The sequence below is a fragment of the Phascolarctos cinereus genome, unplaced genomic scaffold (assembly GCF_003287225.1).
Source record: "Phascolarctos cinereus isolate Bilbo 61053 unplaced genomic scaffold, phaCin_HiC Scaffold_726;HRSCAF=1367, whole genome shotgun sequence".
Taxonomy (NCBI): Eukaryota; Metazoa; Chordata; class Mammalia; order Diprotodontia; family Phascolarctidae; genus Phascolarctos; species Phascolarctos cinereus.
Window position 1 is genome coordinate 351,638,622 of NW_027556098.1, and position 19,567 is coordinate 351,658,188.

General features: G+C 40.2%; 1 protein-coding gene across 1 annotated transcript; it reads right to left on the reverse strand.

Moving 5' to 3' along the window:
- Nucleotides 1–419: 419 nt before the first annotated feature.
- On the reverse strand, nt 420–2,671 carry LOC110195022 (hemoglobin subunit beta). The gene is made up of 3 exons (XM_020967671.2): nt 2,517–2,671; nt 2,181–2,403; nt 420–683 (listed from the first exon to the last, which is right to left on the reverse strand). The coding sequence occupies exons 1-3, from the start codon at nt 2,606–2,608 to the stop codon at nt 555–557; spliced, it is 444 nt and encodes a 147-aa protein (XP_020823330.1). The 5' UTR covers nt 2,609–2,671; the 3' UTR covers nt 420–554.
- Nucleotides 2,672–19,567: the final 16,896 nt, after the last annotated feature.

Genomic DNA, 19,567 nt, shown 5'->3' on the forward strand with positions numbered 1-19,567 from the left:
TTCCAGCAATATTTACTGGGTAAGGGCTTTTGTCTTTGGTAGAATGTGGAGAGGTACTCAGGGGAGGGAGAGGTGTCCTGCCCACAGGGCCACAAATCTGGCATTGACTCCCTTTGGATTTTCTATCAGGAACTCTCACAACCTGCTCCCTATACCAGTTTCAGTGAACTGGAACCATTAGTTTGAACATGAAGAGTACAAGGCAAATGGATGTCTCTTGCCCTGTCTCTTAAGGTCCCTGTCTCCTTAGTTTCCCCAATTTTTCATCTCCCATGGCCTCTGGTTCTTCTTCTGACCCCCCCCATGTTTCTGTATCTTTTCTCTCCCCTCCAATTCTCCTTTTCCATCTTCCCCCATTTACCCACTCCACCAAAATGAGATGCAAAGCAAATAGAAAAGGAAAGAAAACTACATGAAGCTCATTGGACTGAATGCAGTTTATTGGTCAGGGGCTATGCTCACAGGGCCAGGCCCCATTCATTCCATGTGCAGAAGATGGACTACATGGAACACAGGGGACTCAGCTGGCTGGAGGCCCCCACATGGGCAGGGGCTTAGTGGTACTTGTGTGCCAAGGCATTGGCCACACCAGCCACCAGTTTCTGCCAGGCAACCTGATGCTCAAGGGTGAATTCCTTGCCAAAGTGCTCAGCCAGGCAGATCACAATGATGTTTCCCAGGAGCTGTGGAAGAGATAGACAGAGGGACATAATGAACCTTTGAAAAGAGGAATCTATCCAAACTTCCTAGGCAATCCATTTGTATTCCACTTCACCCCCATATCCAGCCTTGTTTCCTGGGTCATATTCACCCAATAGGTTTCCAATTGTAGAGCATGGTCCTTTTTCTTCACAATGCCCCACTGAATTCTCACATCCCCCACTGTCCTCCAGGTCCTGATCTTCCTTTCTACTATTCTCCAGATATTTCTCCATCATTTATTAGTTAATTTCTCATTAAATAGAAGTATCCTTTTCTCTTCATAAATTCTCCCCTTACCCCATTCCCCACCTCCCATCCCTGACTTTATTTCTGTGTCCTTTAGCAAACATCAGTGGAATCTTTGAGACCTACATGATCCCCAGAGGGGAGAGATGCAGGATTGAAGGGGAAACTAAAAAACCTGATAAACCTAATGAACTGGCAAGGGAAAGGCAAAGTAGGGAGGGAGATGGAGAAAGAGGAAAAGGAGGAAAACTAAGAGAAAAGTGGTAAGTGATAGAAAAGTAAATATAAAAAAGAAAAGGAATTTCATTAGGGGTGAATGAGAAATGAAGGAAGGGGAGAGAGGTTGAAAAGGATGACAGTAGAAAGAAAAGATAGTATATAAGGCATATAGGAAAGAAGGCTACAGAGAGGGTGGAAGGAAGGAAGGTGAGGGAGTAGGGAGGCAGGATGTGGAGAGATATTAGAATAAAAAAGAGTGAAGGAGAGATCAAAACAGAAAGGAGAGATAAAAAAAGAGAGTGTATATTAAAGAAGGGTATGGGGGGATAAGAGAGAGAGAGGAAAGAAATTAAGTAAAACTAGAGATAGGAGCACAAGATGTTCCTACAAGCCTTTGAGGAGTCCCTACTTACTGGGCCATTTGTCCCCTCCTGAACTCTGCCCCAACCCTTCCTCCTGAGCCACTTACCCTTCAGGACCCTGTGGGGGCAAAACTCTGACTAACAATTTTGATGTCCATAGGAAGCAGCATATGGAGGGCAATAGCCCAATATGAGGGCTCAGTGTGGCATACTGGGAAGAGCCCCGGATTTGGAGTCAGAGGGCATGGATTCAAATAGCACATTGCTCATGCACTGTCTGTGTGTCTCCAGACATGCTATTTAGCAGGTCTCAGTTTCAGGTTCCTCAAGTGCAAAATAAAGGCAGAGGATTTCTGAAATCTTTTCTAGCTTTCAATCTGTGATCCTGTGAACTTGTAATTCATCACATGAAACTAATATGAGAAATAATTAAGGAAAAATTAACAAAACATTTCAGTAGCTTCTAAATTTAACTAACTACTCTTGTAAACTAAGCCCTGGACTCAGTTGCTTTTACATGGTAGAAGGAATTGTACATATTTAATATGTCTTGTTTAAATATCAATGCCATGAGGCAAAGCCTCTGTCACCTGCCCTAGTTAGAGCTTTGTGTGGGGGCAATCCTCCTATTGGAGCGGCCCCAGAACTTACCCTGAAGTTCTCAGGGTCCACATGCAATTTGTCACAGTGGAGCTCACTCAGCTTGGCAAAGGTGGTCTTCAGGTGGTCCAGGTTATTGATGGCATCACCAAAGGCAACCAGCACCTTAGCACCATGGGCAAGGACCTTAGGATTTGACATGACAGCCTTGGCGTTGGACAGGTCACCAAAATGGTCAAAAAACCTGGAGGTCCAGGGGTAGACGATGAGCAGCCTTTGGGGAAGAGAAAGAAAGGAGGAGGTGAAGTTTATGCTGTTCCATGACCAGCCATAGCCCCATTACCTGCCCTTCTCCTTCACCCCTCCTTCATAGCCTCTGGTACTTACCTCCCAAGAGCCTCACCACCAGTCTGTTCAATATTCACCTTACCCCACAGGGAGGTGATGTGGCCCTTCTCGTCACTACTCAGATGCACCATTTTGACAGGTTTGTGAGTTTGCTTGTAAACAAAGATGTGTCAAAAGCAGTGTGATGCCTCAGCTGTCTCAGTTCTGCCTTTTATCCCTCTCCTCAAAGCCTTGCCCTTTAGGCTTCTGGCCATCTATTGGCTCTGGTCAGGGTGTGGCTAACCTGGAATGAAGCCAATGGAAGAGAGGGTGGTGCATGTGTTGGGGGTGGAGGGTTGGGAGATGATGGACTCCTTAGCTCAGTTCCCAGGCTTGATTGGCACCACCTTAAGGTTTGGGAGCCTTTCAAAGCACTGGCCTGAGACACAACTCTTCCTTTATCTCTTGGCACCTTCTAGGTTAGATATTGATAGCAAAACATATTATGGACTGTCATAACACAGCTAAAAACCATTTTCTGAATATTTGCTAATGTTCCCTTTCTGCCTTCTCTTTGCCCCTGTATGCTTCTCCCCATGGTTTACTTCTTAATCTCAAGGCAGTTGGATATAGTGAAAGGTACAGGTGGCCCAGTCAGAAGACTTGCTAGCTGGGTGATTCATGGTCAAGTTAATTAGCCTTTCTGAGCCTCAGCTTCCTAATCTGGCAAAATGCAGATAAATAAGTGGTGTTCTACTTACTTCCCAGGGTTGTTATGAGGATCAAACCAGAAAATATACACATGTGAGTTTTGGGATTAACTTTCACCCAAAATATGCCTTACAATTCAATTTTTTTTTCCTAGTTTCAATCTATGATTTCAAGGGAGAAGAGAGATGTCCTTTCTTGGACTCCAGAGATTCTTTGTCTCCTCTGAAGTCACCTGCCATCTATGCTTTCCATCTCATCAATTCTTTCACCCTTTCTTGTCTTTCTCTCTTTGTCTCCCTACTTTTCCTTTCCCTGGCTAAATCATTAGGTTTATCAAGTTTTTAGTTTTCCCTTCAATCCTTGCAGGAGAGATAATCCTTGGCAGATAAATTATGAAGTTCTTACTCATTTCATCATACATTTAGAGCATTTTAGACCTCTCATTTGGTCTGGTCAAATAACCCTACTTCCCAGAGGATTTTGGTCCAGGATCATTTTCTCTGATTCTTAAGCAGGTTTCTGTCTCTCCCTGGCCTTCAACACAATCTATTTTTTTTCCCATAGCTTGCCTGAGAACTCTTTTCTAAGCTGAAACCTTTTCTGCTGACAACTCCTTTCTTGATAGCCTACCCCAAGGGAGCCTATTACATGAATAAGATGAGACCTAAGGTCCTTTCCTCCTTTGAGACTCTCAAAGTCTTCCTTGGGGCAGGTAGAGAGGCTGAACAAGCACCCCTGCCCCTTTGCTCAAATACCCAGGCCAATCAATGAAGGCACTCTGAGCTCTCAGCTCTTAACAATAATATGAGACCTAAAATATAAACAAACAGCTATGTGCAAATATTTGGGTCCATTTCCTTACCCTCCCAACTTTTGGGTCCTGGTTTTAAGATATTCTCTAGTTTACCTTAAGGCTTGAATTGGCCCTGAGCCTTCTGTACCCCTAGATTATCCCTGTGTCTAGAATAGGGAAGCTCTTACCACCCTACCCCACTCAAGCTGACTCAGCTCTCTCTCCTCCCAAATAGTCTCACAATACCTAGAATTCCACCTCCTCAAGAAACCATTTTTAAAAATTACTAATCAGAAGAGGTGATAAACCTTCCCTCCCCTGCCCACTCCTTTCTTTTTTCAAATATGAAATTCAAAAAATTACCCTCCCTCAAAATCTATAGCTCTTTGACTACTCTTCCACAATTATTTACTATGTTTTTTCAGCATTATATCACTGCAGCATTCTGGCTATATGTCTTAGCATATTTGTTTCATAGTGGCACCCCTGAAGGTAAGCCTTAAGTGTGTTTCTGTTAGACTAAAAAGCTCTTCTAAGCAAAGTCTAAGCAGCCGTATCAGATTAAGCAATCCTGAGGACAGATTTTATGTCTTCAAGGAGGAAACCCCTGCAATCAGGGTATGTGTATTTGTGACACATTGGGGCCAACAGGGTCAGAGCCTGAGTCTGCACTACCCTTGTCCTACAGAGGACCTTAATGCAGGTTCTATAGTCTGCCAGGGTCTCTGTCAAATTTATACTGCTTTAATAGTACAACCCCCCCATTTAATACATGGGGAAACTGAGACCTAGAGAAGAGAAAATACTTGCTTAAGTTCACCTAATTTAAGCCCAGGATAGAGCCAAGACTAGAATGACAATAATTGACATTGATAGATCACTTTACAGTTTTCAAAACACTGCATAAATTTTCATATTTCCCCCATCTAACCACTCTGCGATGTTGGTGCTACAGATAGTATTGGCTTCATTTTTCAGATGAGGAAACTGAGGCTTATAGGGGTTAAGGAACTTTACCATACTCACATGGATAGTTCTTTCTAAGGCAGGATTTGAACCCATGTCTTTCTGATTGTCTCAGTTCGATGTTTCCTACACAAGGCTACCTTTCCAGGCCTCTACCTACAGACCCTGTGCTTTTCACCATCCTGGTCTGCCTTTTTAAGGAAACTCTATAATTCTTTCTAGCTCATCTAGAGTGTAAAAAATTTCCTTTTCTCCTTAGTTCTGCCAGATTAAATGTGAGATATTATCAGGGTATTTTTTGTGGGGCTAGGAAATGAGGAAAACCAAAAGGTTAAAAATAGTGAGTTTACACAGTAGAAATCTTATCATAAAGCCAAGTCTTGACACGAGAGTTGGGCTGAACTTGGAGAGTCATGAAGATTTATCAGCATCAAACAAGAAAACTTGATTTTAAAAAAAAGTAAATATAAGGTAATTTCCTGAGGTTGCAGGTGAGTGGGGGAAGGGTAGGGGATTAGGCAATAGCTATTGAAGTCCAGAAAAGTTTTATAGGAAATTACCTCAAATTCAGCTTTGAAGGAAGCTAGGGATGCTAAGAGGCAGAGGTAAATAGGTGGTAACTTCCAGGTATCAGGGACTGCCATATACAAAAGCACAGAGGCAGGATATAGAATATGGTGGGTGAAAAATAACAAGTAAACCAGTTTGGATGAAAGGGAGTAAGTGTAATAAGCCTGGAAAGACAGATTGAAGCCAGAGGGTGAAGGGCTTTAAACACCGAACAGAAGAATTTCTATTTTATCTGAGAGGCAATTTAGCATGAATAGAATTTTCTAAGTGGGAATAGCATTCTGATAGCTGTATGGACAATGGGTTGGAATGTGGGGGAAGGGAAGGTTCAGAGGCTAATTAAGAAACCACTGCAAGTGAGAAGTGATGAAAATACAAGGTAACCCCTGGGATTAAGTAACGAAGATGAATACACAAGGTAACCCTAAACTATGGTGGTGATGGTTTGAGCAGAGAGAAATGGGCTAATGCCTGAGCTAATACACCATAAGAAGTCTGAATGGCAGGGGCCCAGAACTTACAAAATTTGTCAAATGTTTGGATGTAAGTTAGGAGGGAGATAGAAGAGTCACACATAATTTCTAGGTTGCAAACTTTAGTTATAAGAAAGATACTGGTGCCCTGAACAGTAACTAGGAAGTTAGGAAGAGGAGTCAATTCAAAGGGAAAGATCATGAATTCTCTTTGAGCATTATGTCTAGATTTCTCTTTTGTCCCCATCGTATCCTACCTTAAATTATAACTTTTTGGTATACTTTTCTTATTCTCCTGGTTTCTTTCCAATGCCTTCCCATCCTGGGTTATCTTGTATCTGCCTTTTATGTGCCATATATATACTTGTATATGCACACATTGTTTCCTCTTATAGAATGTAAGCTCCCTGAAGGCAGGGGCTTTGTATCCCCAGTGCCTAGCACAGTGGCTGGCACATAGAAGGTGCTGAACAATGCTTGCTGATCCATTGACTCGTCCCAACCTAGGTCACTTGGAGAGGAAGGCTATGGCCCTGGGTGTTTGTGTAAACAACTTTAAGCTGGACAGTGTTCCTGTCCTAATGTTGCAGTCTAGGGGTTCTGGCAAGCCCAAAATACAAGGAGATAGGGTGCAGGCCTGCTTGAAAGAATTCAACCACTCAAACCTTTTTTCAATCCAAGTAGAGAGTTTTGTGATGCCAATAGAAGTGAGACAGACTTCTAGTGAGTCTGTGCAATTGATGAGGGTAAGATTGATATTTTATACAGAAAGAAGGTGGGAAGATCTGGATGGGATTAAGGAGTGGCAGATAACCTGGGATGGGGCCAGGTGCAGACAATGGAAGGAGTTAAGTGGTAGGAGAGCCCCAGTGAAAGGGCAGTTAAAAGGATTGTTGCCAGGGATGGTTCAGGTGCTTCAAGGGAACACCAGTGATCTGGGTTCTGGGGCTTTGGGATCCAAGTCCCAAAGACATGGTCTTTTTCTTCTGGGGGTCCATCATTAGCACCCCATCACTAGCACTTGCAAATCATCACTTATTGCTTTCCTCCTCCCCTGACCCAAGTGATGACCTCCACCTTTCCTGAAGGAGTGAGTTACAGTGGGAGTCAGAGGGCCTGTGTTGAACTTGGTAACTCTGCTATATTCTGGCAATGTGACCTCATATTCCCAATCTATGTTTTTTTTTTATTTTTCCCTAGTCTGTAAAATGAAGAATTTGGATTCATTTTCCCCTCAAGGCCCTGCCAGTTCTGGGATTACATGATAATCTGTCATGGACCACTATTCTGATTCACAGTAGTAATGAGAAGCAAGTTGCTTGTTTTCTCTTTTCTTCTAGTAGTCCTTCCCTAATTTCAGTGAGTTCTCTCTGTCAACAGATCTCCACTGAATATTCTGTGACACATATCTTTAGTACGCCCTTCTTCTCAAGTTTCAGTGGACTGAAAAGTATTGATCAATAGCGTTACATGTATTCTTATCCTACAACTCCCACTGCATGTGAGGGTTAGATCCCTCTGACTACAGGTGATTCAGGGGCCTTTGACCTTGAGGAGGACAGAAGGTGTTTAGTGGACAGTTGAAGATTATCTGGACTCTGTGTGTGTGTGTGTGTGTGTGTGTGTGTGTGTGTGTGTGTGTGAACCTGGTCCTGTGATTACCTCTTTGCTTCTTCCTCCTCCTCAGGTTCCTTATTTCTCAACCTGGCTATAGGAGCCTCCCTAACTTAATGGAGGAGGCTTCAGAGCTCAGAGACACCAGAGCTCCCAAGCTGTCAGCAGTCGTGTGATGACAGAGTCAGTAACAAACTGTTGGATCCAAGGAAAGAGTTCTTCCCTCTTCCTCTGCTCCAGCAAGATCCCTAGAAATACAGAGTGATCTAGACAGTCTGAGAGTTAAAAGCATTGGGGTCACTCTTTCTTCATGCATGGATCAGGGCTTTGGAGTAGGGACATAACTTAGGGCAGAGTTGGGGAACCTGCAGCCTCAAGGACATATGTGGACCTCTAGGTCCTCAAGTGAGGCCCTTTGACCAAATCCAAACTTCACAGAACAAATTCCCTTAATAAAAGGATTTGTTCTGTAAAACTTGGAATCAGTCAAAAGGCCACACCGGAGAACCTACAACAGCCACATGTGGCCTGGAGGCTGAAGTTCCCCACCTCTGACCTAGGGGTATGAAGCTGCGAGGAAACATCAGTGGGCCTTCTTAAAACTAAATACTTCCCATCACATTGAACTAAGACATTTTACAAGTGGTAGGAGAATGAAAGAGGGCTTTATTACTAAAGGTGAGGAATAAAAGCTCTTAGTGTTCCAACTATTGCCTATCCAGAATCCATGACTATTTTTTTCCCATTTCTATTCAAAAGAGGATTCTCTTGAGCACTTAAAGTTTAATTAGGACCTTCTGTCTTCTTCCAAGTATTTCCCAAGGCTTCTGTCTCTTCTGGGGGTCCTTATACCCATGCCCTAGGCATTTGATTTTTCCATCTTGCCATCATTTGTTCACTCTCAAGAATACGTGGGCAGGTGAGTTTCAGAAAGACAAACAATTGAATTAAGAATGCTGAGCTAAAAGTCGTTCATTAGTCAAGGGTTGTGTCAGCAGACTGCCAGCAATATTCTGCCCAGTTACAGGTTATAGGCTCTGGAGTCTAATGAGGCCTCAGTAAAAGAAAGCTACTCCTATATCCCTCCAAAGATGCATTGGCTCATGGTTACTTGCAAGCTGAGCACTGTCCACACCAACCACAAATTTCTGCCAGGTGGCCTGAACCTCAGGGGTAAACTCTTTGCCAAGATACTTCTCCAGTACAATTATCAGGACATTTCCTAGGAAGTATGGAAGAGATGGAGGGTCAAGTCACAGAGGCCTGGAGAGCAAAATTCTATAGTCAGGCCTTATCTAAAAGGAAGACATTCCTATCCCACCCCCTTCTCTCAAATAGCTCTCTCTCTCTCTCTCTCTTTCTCTCTCTCTCTCTCTCTCTCTCTCTCTGTATATGTATGTGTGTGTGTGTGTGTGTGTGTGTGTGTGTGTGTATCTCTGTGTGTGTCTGTTTTATCTCACATTTATAAATGCCAGATGTTAGAGTAGCCATTGGACCACAACCTCTTTTCCTTTTTCCATAACATATTCCCAGACTTGCTTCCTGCTTTCATGATGCTGCTTCTCCTTTCTCTTAAAACTTCTGCCTGTTTCCCAGATAGATTTATGAAACCTTAGAGTTGAAGGGAACCTCAGAAATTAGCTAGTCCTACCCCCCAACCATTTGTCATCTGGATGGTACTTTAGAACTCTGAGTGATAGATAAGCCAGCTCAGCCCACTGCTGGTCAGCCCAAAACTTCAGAATATTCTTCCTGCTATTGACTCTACATCTGCTTTCCTGTAAATTTTTCCCCTTTGGTTCCAGTTCTGCTCTCAGGGTCTCTTCACAACCTTCCTAGCTCTTCCCATATTGATACTTCCAAACTGTCTCTCATCTTTGCCTGAAGGCCACTGAAGAGGTATGGTACATCCCAGGAGACCCTTGGAAGAGCAGTCCTACCTACTTGAGCTTTTTTTCCCCCAAGTATCAAAAATAACTCTGTAGGCCTCACTCTGAAGTCCTCAGGGTCCACATTCAGCTCACTCAGTTTAACAAAGGTACCCTTGAGGTTGTTTGGGTTCTTGTTACTACCTTATTACCATGGACATGGATATCAGGGTTGTTTATGACAGCTTTGAGAGGGGATATGTTATTGAAGGACTGAAAAAAGCCTCTGGGTCCAAAGGTAGATGATCAGAAATCTGTTATTACTAAACAGTGATTGGACCTTGCCCCTTTTCCCCTGCTATTTAACCTTTACCTGGGTACTGGTCACAGATACCTATGAGGCCAAGTTGTCAGGGTCTAGAATTTCTACATCCAGCTTGTCCCAAATATTTTTCATTAAAAACTTCCTAGAAGTCTGGTTGAAGCATGGTGGTGCCTTTGTAAGTTTGCTCTTGAGCAACAGTGTATCAATGGCAAAGAGATATGAGTGTTATAAGTATATGGATCCCTGAAGACCAATGATTTTGGCTAAGGCATAGATTATGGGAGGTAGGGCTAGAGCAAAGCCGGGGGGAATTGCTTAGGGGGGAATTGCTTAGAGGGGGCTCTTTAGCTGTGTGTCAGTATATCAAAACCAGATTTTTAGTTCAACTGAAAAATATTAAGGAAATAAATATTTCTCTAGTCTAAAATCCTTTCCAAACTTATCTGAAAAAGAACACTTTAACAATAACTTTTTAAAAATTGGATTTTAGTGGAGGAAATTATTTCTAGATAATTTTGATTAAGGACTGAAAAAGTTTCTTTTCTTTAGGTAATTCTTGAAAGGACTGTATCATGGAGAAAAACTATTTTTACTATTTTCATTTCTACTAAATAGGAACTCTTAATATGCTTCTATATCTCTATAGAAACTCCCAGCTTTATCTGTTACACACCCTGTTCCTCCTCACCTAGAAGTCTTCAGGTGAGCAAATGATACCCTCCCTCCTTATTTCTCATCCCTCTTCACATAGTGAGTCATTGATAATAGCAGCACTGTGCTGAGGCCCCATCTCCTAAGTATAACAGAAGTTGATAAACTAAATTCACTTGTGTGCATAAAGAACCTATAAAGAACCCCTCTTAGGAAAAAAGGGAAATTGCTCTTTTTTCTTTCTTTTTTTTTTTAAATTTGGTCTCCTTTCTCTTTCTTTGTCTTTGTCTCATGGGCTATCTCCTTGTCTCTGTCTCTGTCTTTCTGTCTCTCTGTGCCTCTTTGTGTTGTTCTGTCTCTGTATCTCTCTTTCTTTGTCTCTCTCTCTCTCTCTCAATCTCCTCCCAGTCTTCTTTCCTCTTCCCTACCTCCCACTCCTCTTTTTCTCCCCTCTGTGGTCTAGTACAATATATATCTATACATATACACATATACATACTTTTACACATATACATATATACACACCCATACATATATGCTTTTAAAATATATACTGCTTTTGTAGTATAGATTTTTCAAAAGTATAAAATCATTTTCCATATATTAGTAATTCTTTTCTTCAATTTAATTGTTCAAAAGATTTAATGTTTATATAGGCATCCCTCCTCTGGAGCTGATTGCAACCTCTCTATATATTCTAACACTGCTTTTAGCAGTTGCTAAGGCCAAAGATATCTTTTTACTTTACAGAATCACAAAATGTCACTTCTTGAAGGGAACTGGGAGACCACCCAATACAAACTATGTTTTGTATTCTCCACTATATGTCAGTAAAGAATCATCTAGTCTCCCCTAGAGATCTTCCTTCCCTCTCCCAAAAAAAGAGAGAGACCTTCTCTCAGAATAATGTTTTTAAATAACATAAAATGCATAAGATTACAAAGAAAATCAATTTTATTGAAATGCAGTTATCAAGATATATAAAAAAAAACTAATTCAGGGACCCCAGATTAGGATCCCCTAATCTGTTTTACTTTGAGACAACTGTAATTATTACATCATTTCACTTATATTTAGCTGAAATATTTCTCTTTGCTACTTTTGTACTTTTCCCTATTAAACCAAAGAGACAAAGGCTGAGTCCATTTTCCCCAGAAAAGCCCTTTTTTATTTGAAAGCAATTGTCATATCCTCTGAACAATTCTCTTATCTAGCTTGAACAGCTCCAGAGCTTTCCACTGATTCTCAGGTCACAATATTCTAATGCTCTTGGTTGTCCACTAATGAATATAATTTAATTGGGAGGGGGCTTTTATCAGCAAAACCCTGAAGTGTCTCCTCTCCATTGCTACTATCCAGATTTGTACACTGACTCCCAGAAAGCAAGTTCCCTTCCTACAGACACTTACCTCTGTTGAAACAAACAAACAAACAAAAAGAAAAAAACAACAACCCCAAAACACAACTGCAAGCTGCTTATTTTTCAGGTTGAGCAGAAATTGCCTAAGAAGAAAGTGAACTGGGGAAAGGTTCCTGACAGCTAATATCTTCTGACCTCCATCACCACCAAACCACTGGTGAAAATGTTGAAGCGTGATCTTTTCTGATTTCCATATTTTCCCTTAAAACCAAATCACCTCATTAAGTTATTGTAGGGATGGCCCCACCAGAAGAGCTGTCATGAGTAGGAAAGGAACAGGACTGAATAGAATGAGGGGACAAATGTCCAAGGTATGTTGTCTACTCCACCATTTAATCCATTCAACTAACCTTTATTAAGTGCCTCCTCCATGCGAGGCACAGTACCATTTACTTGGGATATGTACTTAAAATAAACCTTGTCCCTGCCCTTAATTATACCCAGGAAATGAATCACAAATAGGTAAGTACAGAAATGAAAATTTGTGGAGGAGTAAAGAAACATGGAATGAGAGGATGATGGCCAGTTTAGGGTACCTTAGTTAATGACAGATTATTTGTTTGGGACCCCTCTTTTGAATCACAGTAATAGAGAGGAATCTTATTAGCTTTCTCCTTTCTCCTGATTCCCTTTCTCTAATGTTACTGAGTGTTCCTCCTAATATCCTTCTATCTATGGGTCTTCCTTCTCTTAATACTGCTTATCTTGAGGCCCTGTAGGCTTCCTCAGGATTTAAATGGATAACAGAATTAGAAGGAGTAAACAGTGTATCATAGACTCACTACACAGCTCTCAGCTTTTGTTAAGGTTAGGGGTTCATGCCTGGAAGATATCCAGATGCTGTCTGCATAGATTGTTCCCATGGACCACAGACATGGAGTAAATAAGGACCAGTTAAGGAGGTTTTTCTGGGTTGAGTGCATTAGTGTGTGCATGTGTACTTGTGTGTGTATGTGTGTGTGTGTGTAACAAAAACCTGTGACTTCATAGGATCAAAGAATTATCCGGTCTCCGAAGTTGGAAAGGGTATCAGTCACCTAGTCCAACCTGTAACTGAGCAGGGATCCCTTGCAGAGCAAGTGGTCATCTGGCCTTCAGTTGCAGGGTTCCTTCATGGAGAATCCCCTATCTGCAGAGGCACACCATTCCACCTTGGACTGCTCCCATTGTTCATTGTTACTTAAATCTCATTGCTGTTCCTTTAAATGAACCAGAATCTTCCCTGCAATTTATACCCATTGCTTCTCTTTGTATTTTCTGAGGCCAAGATTAAAACCTATCCCTTTTCCTTCAATGGCCCTTCAGAATACTTGTAGACAATAACCTTATCCCCACTGAGTCTTCCCTTCTCCTAAGTTCTCCTCAGTTCTTTCAACCCATCTTCAGACACCATGGTCTCCCATCCCTTCATCAGCTTGTTCAGCCTCCTCTCTAATTGCCTCAAATTGTCCTCTTCAGATGCTTCAAACTGCCAATGTTCTTCCTAAAATGTGGCCCTCTTACCTGAACACAATCTTCCAACTTTATACATTCGTAGCTCTAGAGCTAGAATAATCTAATTGGAGAACTACAGAATTTTCTAATTAGAAGGGTATTCAGTAGCCATCTAGACCAACCCATACTGAAATAAAAGAAAATCCCTGCTCCAGTATCCATGACAAATCTAACTTCTACTTGAAGAACTTTGATCAGTAGGGACTCTCGTACTGCCAGAAGCAATTCATTCTACTTCTGGACAGATCTCATTGTTAGAAAAAAAAATGTCTTCACATCAAGACAGAAATTTCAATTTTGAAACATCTACCTATTTTTCTGATTCTTCCCCTTTGGGTCATACAGAACAAGGCTAATGTCTCTTCCACATGATAGCCTTTAAAATGCGGGAAGACAATTACCTTCCCCTCCTTCATTACAGGTCCAGTTTTCTTTGAAAGACCTAAGTTCAAATCTGGCTTCAGACACTTGCTAACTCTATGACCCTGGGCAAGTCACTTAACATCTGTTTGCCTCAGTTTCTTCAACTGTAAAATTAGGATAATAATATTAGCACCTCCCTGACAGGGTTATTATGAGTACTAAATGAGATAATATTTATAAAATTTTTACCACAGTACCTGTTTTGTTAATTCAAGTTTAAGATTTTAAATTTATCTCTACCAAATTTCATCTTATTAGATTCATCTCAGTGCTCTAGGGTCTCAAGACTCTTTTTTAAAATTTTTTTACATTTTTAATCCCTACTCTATGATCCTTTTTGTTAACTGTCATAAACCAAACAGGGCCAAGTATTTCTTCCTTGGACATTCTATTGGAGTCTTCCTCCCAAGGAGACTTTAAACCATTGATGATTGCCCTTGGAATCCAAACATTTATCTAGTTCTGGATTCATCTATTTGTTCAATAGACATCTCTCTCTCTTTTCCATACAAATCACCTGAAATTCTTTGTCAAATCCCTAGCTCATATCCAGGTAACAAATATATACAGCATTCCCCTGGTCTAAGTCTTTAGTGACTCTGCCAATAAAGGAAATGAGGAAACCCTGCAATGAACTTTTCCAGATGAAATTGTGCTGACTCTTTGTGATGACCTCTTCCATTTCTCTATTTTGACTGACCATTTATTTAATCCATAATATAATTTTTCCCAGGCAGAAACTGAAGTGAAATTCACCAGGCTATAGGTCATTTCCCTCTTGTGAATGTTAAAACAGGATTTACCATTCTCCAGTCTTTTGGTACTTTTGTTCTCAGTTACCTTTGAAATATCACTGATAGTGGCTCAGTACTTATATTCTAGATCTTTCAACACTGGAAGATATGATTCAGGTGAACCCGAATTCAATAAGAACAGCTAAGTCTTCTCTTACTTTCTCTCTATATTAATGTGAACATCAGCTCCATCAGCTATTTCAGTTATTCCCTTCACAACCCAAAAGTCAGAAGTAAAATTAGAATCACACAAGTCTTCCTTTTCTGCATTGCCAGTAATCAGTCTTCTCCACACTGAACTTTAGTTTTATCTTTTATCTCATTTTCCTCTTTTCCACAACAGACCTTATCAGTATTATTATCATTATAATTAGTAGTAGTAGTAGTAGTAGTAGTAGTAGTAGTAGTAGTAGTATCCTTAACTTTCCTCATCACCCTCAGTACATTCTGACTTTTAGCTCCCATGACACTATTCTTATGGGACCATTCCATTTTTTTTATTCCTTTCCTATTATCTTTTTTTAATGTTACATCCATATTTTTAGATATGCTAGTGAGCTCTCTGAGCATACATATCTATCTATTCAGACCACTCTCTTTTTTCCTTCTCATTAGAAAAAATTTCTTTTGTTTCTTTAAAATTTCATTTCTAGAAAATTCCCATTTGTCCTGAACTGACTGCACCTGAATTCTAATCCTGAATTTCCTTCATATGAAGCCTTTTAAATCTAGTTTCCTCCAAACTGGGTATATCATATCATTTTATGCCCAGATTGCCTCCTTGATCTTTCCTTCTCCTTCTCTCATAGTAAATCTCTCCTCATCTATGGGCTTCCTCCTTACCACCTACAAATGTGCCCAGGCCTCCTTCATCTTTAAGAAGTCTTTATTTGCCAGGTGGACGTAGTGACCCATGTCTGCAATTCCTGCTGCGAGGAAGACTGAGAATGGTGGACCATTTGAACTCAGGAATTCTAATCTATAGAGAAGCTAAAGTCAATCATGTTTCCCCACTAAGTTCAACACCAATATGATGAACGGTTGTCTAACGGCATGGGAGGAATTGGTCCAGGCCAGAAGAAGAGCAGGTCAAAGCTTCCACGGGATGGCTGCACTTTGAGTCTGAGCAAGATAAGAAGATTCAGGGTCAAACAAACAACAACAGCCACAACAATAAACCTCTTTGCTTTCCCCATTATTTATTGAAACTGAAATACTATATCTTTTTTTTAAAATGTCAGACTCCTGGAAAGACTAACCTACACATATTACCTCCATTTCCTAGCTTCCCACTCACTTCTTAGCCTTTTATTGTCCAGCTTCCAACTTTGTCACTTAACTAAACCTATTATATTTGAAGTTACCAATGCCTCTAAATTGCTAAATCCAATTACCTTAACCACATCCTACTTAAAAATCTCTCTTCAGCATTTAACACTGTTGACCACCCTCTATTCCTGGATACCCCCACTTCCCTGTTTTCTGACAGTTTGTTTTTTACCCTACTCTCTCCTAGTTCTTCTCTTATTTTAATTCAGTAGCTATGTGGAGAATGGATCAAAGAGAATAGAGAAAGGAAGGAGGGAAACTGATTAGTAATCTGTTCCAGTAATCCAGAGTCGTTTGGGTGTGAGTGGAGAGAGAGTGACAGATATGAAGACAGTCTGTAGAGATAAGATTGACAAGACTGTCAAGTGATTAGATATGTCGGATGAGTGTGATTGAAGAATTGAGGCTGCCTTCAAGTTTGTGAACCTAGGTAACTATTGAGAGAGATGGAGCCTCGGACAGAAAAAAAAAGTAAAGTTAGAAGAGGGGTGGGTTTGGGGAGGAAAGTGAGTTCCCTTGGGAACCTCTCTGTAAAATAGTAATAATAATCATAACTATAGTACATTGCATTTACATAGCAGTTTAAGGCTCCTGTAAAAATAAAGAATATCTTCAGTGTGAAAAGAAGGAAGTAAAATGTTCTAAAAAGAATAAGGTGACACCAATCAGCATCAGGAGATTGGAAAGTGGGAGGAAGTCACACAAAGGAAGCAGCAGCAAAGAAGGACCATAGAAGAAAAATGGGCTAAAAAAAAAAAGATATTTAACATATTTCTTGAAGAGGAGGTAATTGTATGCTCTGTGGAAAAACAGTTACTTATTTTTGAAGGAATGATAAAGTGGATACATGTGTGTTGTAAGGTGAAAGGTCATCAAGTCAAAGCCTGAAGAAGAAAAGAATAGTCACGTTTCCTGCTGACAGGTACTGAGGCAGCTAGCTGTCTACATGATAACAATGCTAAAATGGTCTGTTACCTTCCCAGAACATGATTCAATACATGATTGAAAACTGATGACTACTACTCATGTCAGTGTTCCATGGGTTCACAAGATACTCTAGAATGAACCTAGAAAATATGAGATTTTGGACAAGAAAATGAAGCTGAAAGGTAAATAATGTATATTTCATCAGTTTTGCCATAACAGGCAAAGGATACAGAAGAGAAAAGGATATTTGAGAAGTGAACATCTGTTTAAGAAGGCAGTATCTGAGATTGGCATTTGAATTCTGCACCACGGTTTAGATTAATCCCTGTCCTTTTCTTAACCCAGCCAACATGTCTTTCCTTATAGGCCACAGCCTCCTGTAGCTTAAGTCCTTGTTCCAAGTACAAGAGGACCATTAGATCAACTTTGGGATGAAATTGTGAACATTTGGTCAACCCAATAATTCCTCTTTATCCCATTCTACCTCTTTCAGGAAATAAAAAGATTTATAAACGAACTCTCACATCCTTTAAAAAAAGAATATATTAATAGGCTCCTGGCTAGGGATGGAATATTCCTAATGAGGGTTGGTAAAAATGTATATTTCTAATGTTACAAATTTAATAAAATAATTTTAAACTGAAAATAGAGAAGGATACAGCTTATGAATATACAGAAGTCTATGTAGAATTTAGTTTCTACAATGTAGGAAGATCAGTTGAGATACCCAGAAATAAGCAGAAGACAAAATGCAAAGAAAAAGACAGTGGTAAAATTCATGGTCTCCAAAGTCTAAATATTAATATATAAGATTATGTAACAAATATGATGAACTAGAAGTCCTAATGCAAGAAGTTATCACTGAGAGTTAGTGGGATGAAACTCACTACTGAATTATGGTTTGAGTTTATCTGTTTGATTCAAAAGATTCAGTATAGTTACATGAGGCAGGGTTAGTTTTCTATATTAGAAGATATACGTATATGACAAATCAAGAAAAGGTGGGGGGCAGCATTCTGGGGAACATTTTGATGAAGAACAATGGAGGTAAAAACAGAAGCAGTTTTGTTATGAAAACATCTTACAGAACACCTAAACACAAAGAGAAAACATTAGGAAACAGAGCACAAGGTAGGGATGGTGGATTTCAATTATTGAGATATCTCCTGGAACTCTCTCTTTGCCAAAAGCAATTCAAATTCTTGAATTACTTTAATGAAAATTTCCTACTTCAAAAAGTGGAGGAACTATGAAGGAGGTAATCTTTTCTAATTCATACCACTAGAGAGAAAAAAATTGCTTAGGTTAAAATTACAGAAAATGGGAGAAGTGATCAGTCCTTTGGATTTTGTGAAATAAACTATATAAAGCTAAGCATAGTCCAACAAGAACCCTAGATTTTCAGAGAGCAGATTTCAAAGGGATCTGGGAGAAAATTAATAGGATAATAACAATTAAGAAAGAATAAAATGACCTGAAAAATGAAATGTCTCTCTCATCTGAAGACACAGAGAAATAATTCTGATATGGAAGAAATTGGGGGAGGTGCCTAAAGAAACAGTACTCAAAGATCTCAACACCAAATTTAAAGTTGGAAGAGATATGCAGAGAAGATGGAAGGAAGGGAAGGTAATAGAGTATAGAAGGAAGATGATAGAGGTAATAGAAGGTGGTACAGTACTTTCACCTGTCAAGGGTGCTAATAATTGGAATAAGCTGAGGAAAGGAAAGCAAAGCAAAAGGGGGGGAAATTGGAGTTATATTGGGGAAAAGTGATGAACAATGAAAGGAATATAACCATTGACCATGGTGTATCAGTTGATGATAACTGACAACAGAAAGAAATCAGAGCTGCTCAATTATTTTCCCCTTCTATTTTCTTTTACAAAAAGAATGGAAATATGAACAAAAAAGATAGAACAAAAATGTTGAATAAAGTTTTTTTCCATGCAGTGCCAGACAAACTACAACCTCAGGTACTAAAAGAATGGGAAAATATGATGATCAGTAATAATTATAAGATGGTGGAGAAAGAACACAAGACCAACAAGATGGCTTAACAGTTGACTTTAGCAGCCCTCAGAAATCAAAAAAACCTCAGAAAAAGATACAGAGTAGTTACAGCTGAATCCACTAGATTAGAAGGAAGAAACTCCACACATGTAAAACCCTAATAGAATAACATTGGATAACTTAAATAAAGAGAGCTCCCTCTCACCATTGACCCCTCCCCTGCTACTCCCCATCTTGCTAAAACCAAGTAAACAAGCACGTTTATGACTCAGGATCTGCGGTAGGCATCCTTGCCCTGCCTCCCATGACTAATGTGGAACTTATTCATACTGAAACACCACCCCACAAATGTGACAATTATCGACTTGGTGCCCCTTCAGGAAAAGAAAGGGGAAAACAACTGAAAGAGAGAGGGACAATCAGAAAGTGAGTTCAAGTGAAAGGTGTGGACAGTGCAGAACTACTGCATACAAAAGAAATAATATTCACTGCCAAAGGAAAGAGGGCTGCAAATCCTTGGGGGAGGGGAGTCCTCCATTCTACCCAGGACCGACCACAGATAAGGATTCCACAGATTGACTTTCACTTACCAAAAGCCAGGAAGCTGATAACAACAAGAATGTCCAGTCTTTGGGGAACTGGGCAGCAGTGGAAGAAACCAGAGACATGGGGCTAGAAATAAGAAATATTGAAAAACCAAGATTTCATAAGAAAAAAAAAAAGAATAAAACCTAGGTCAC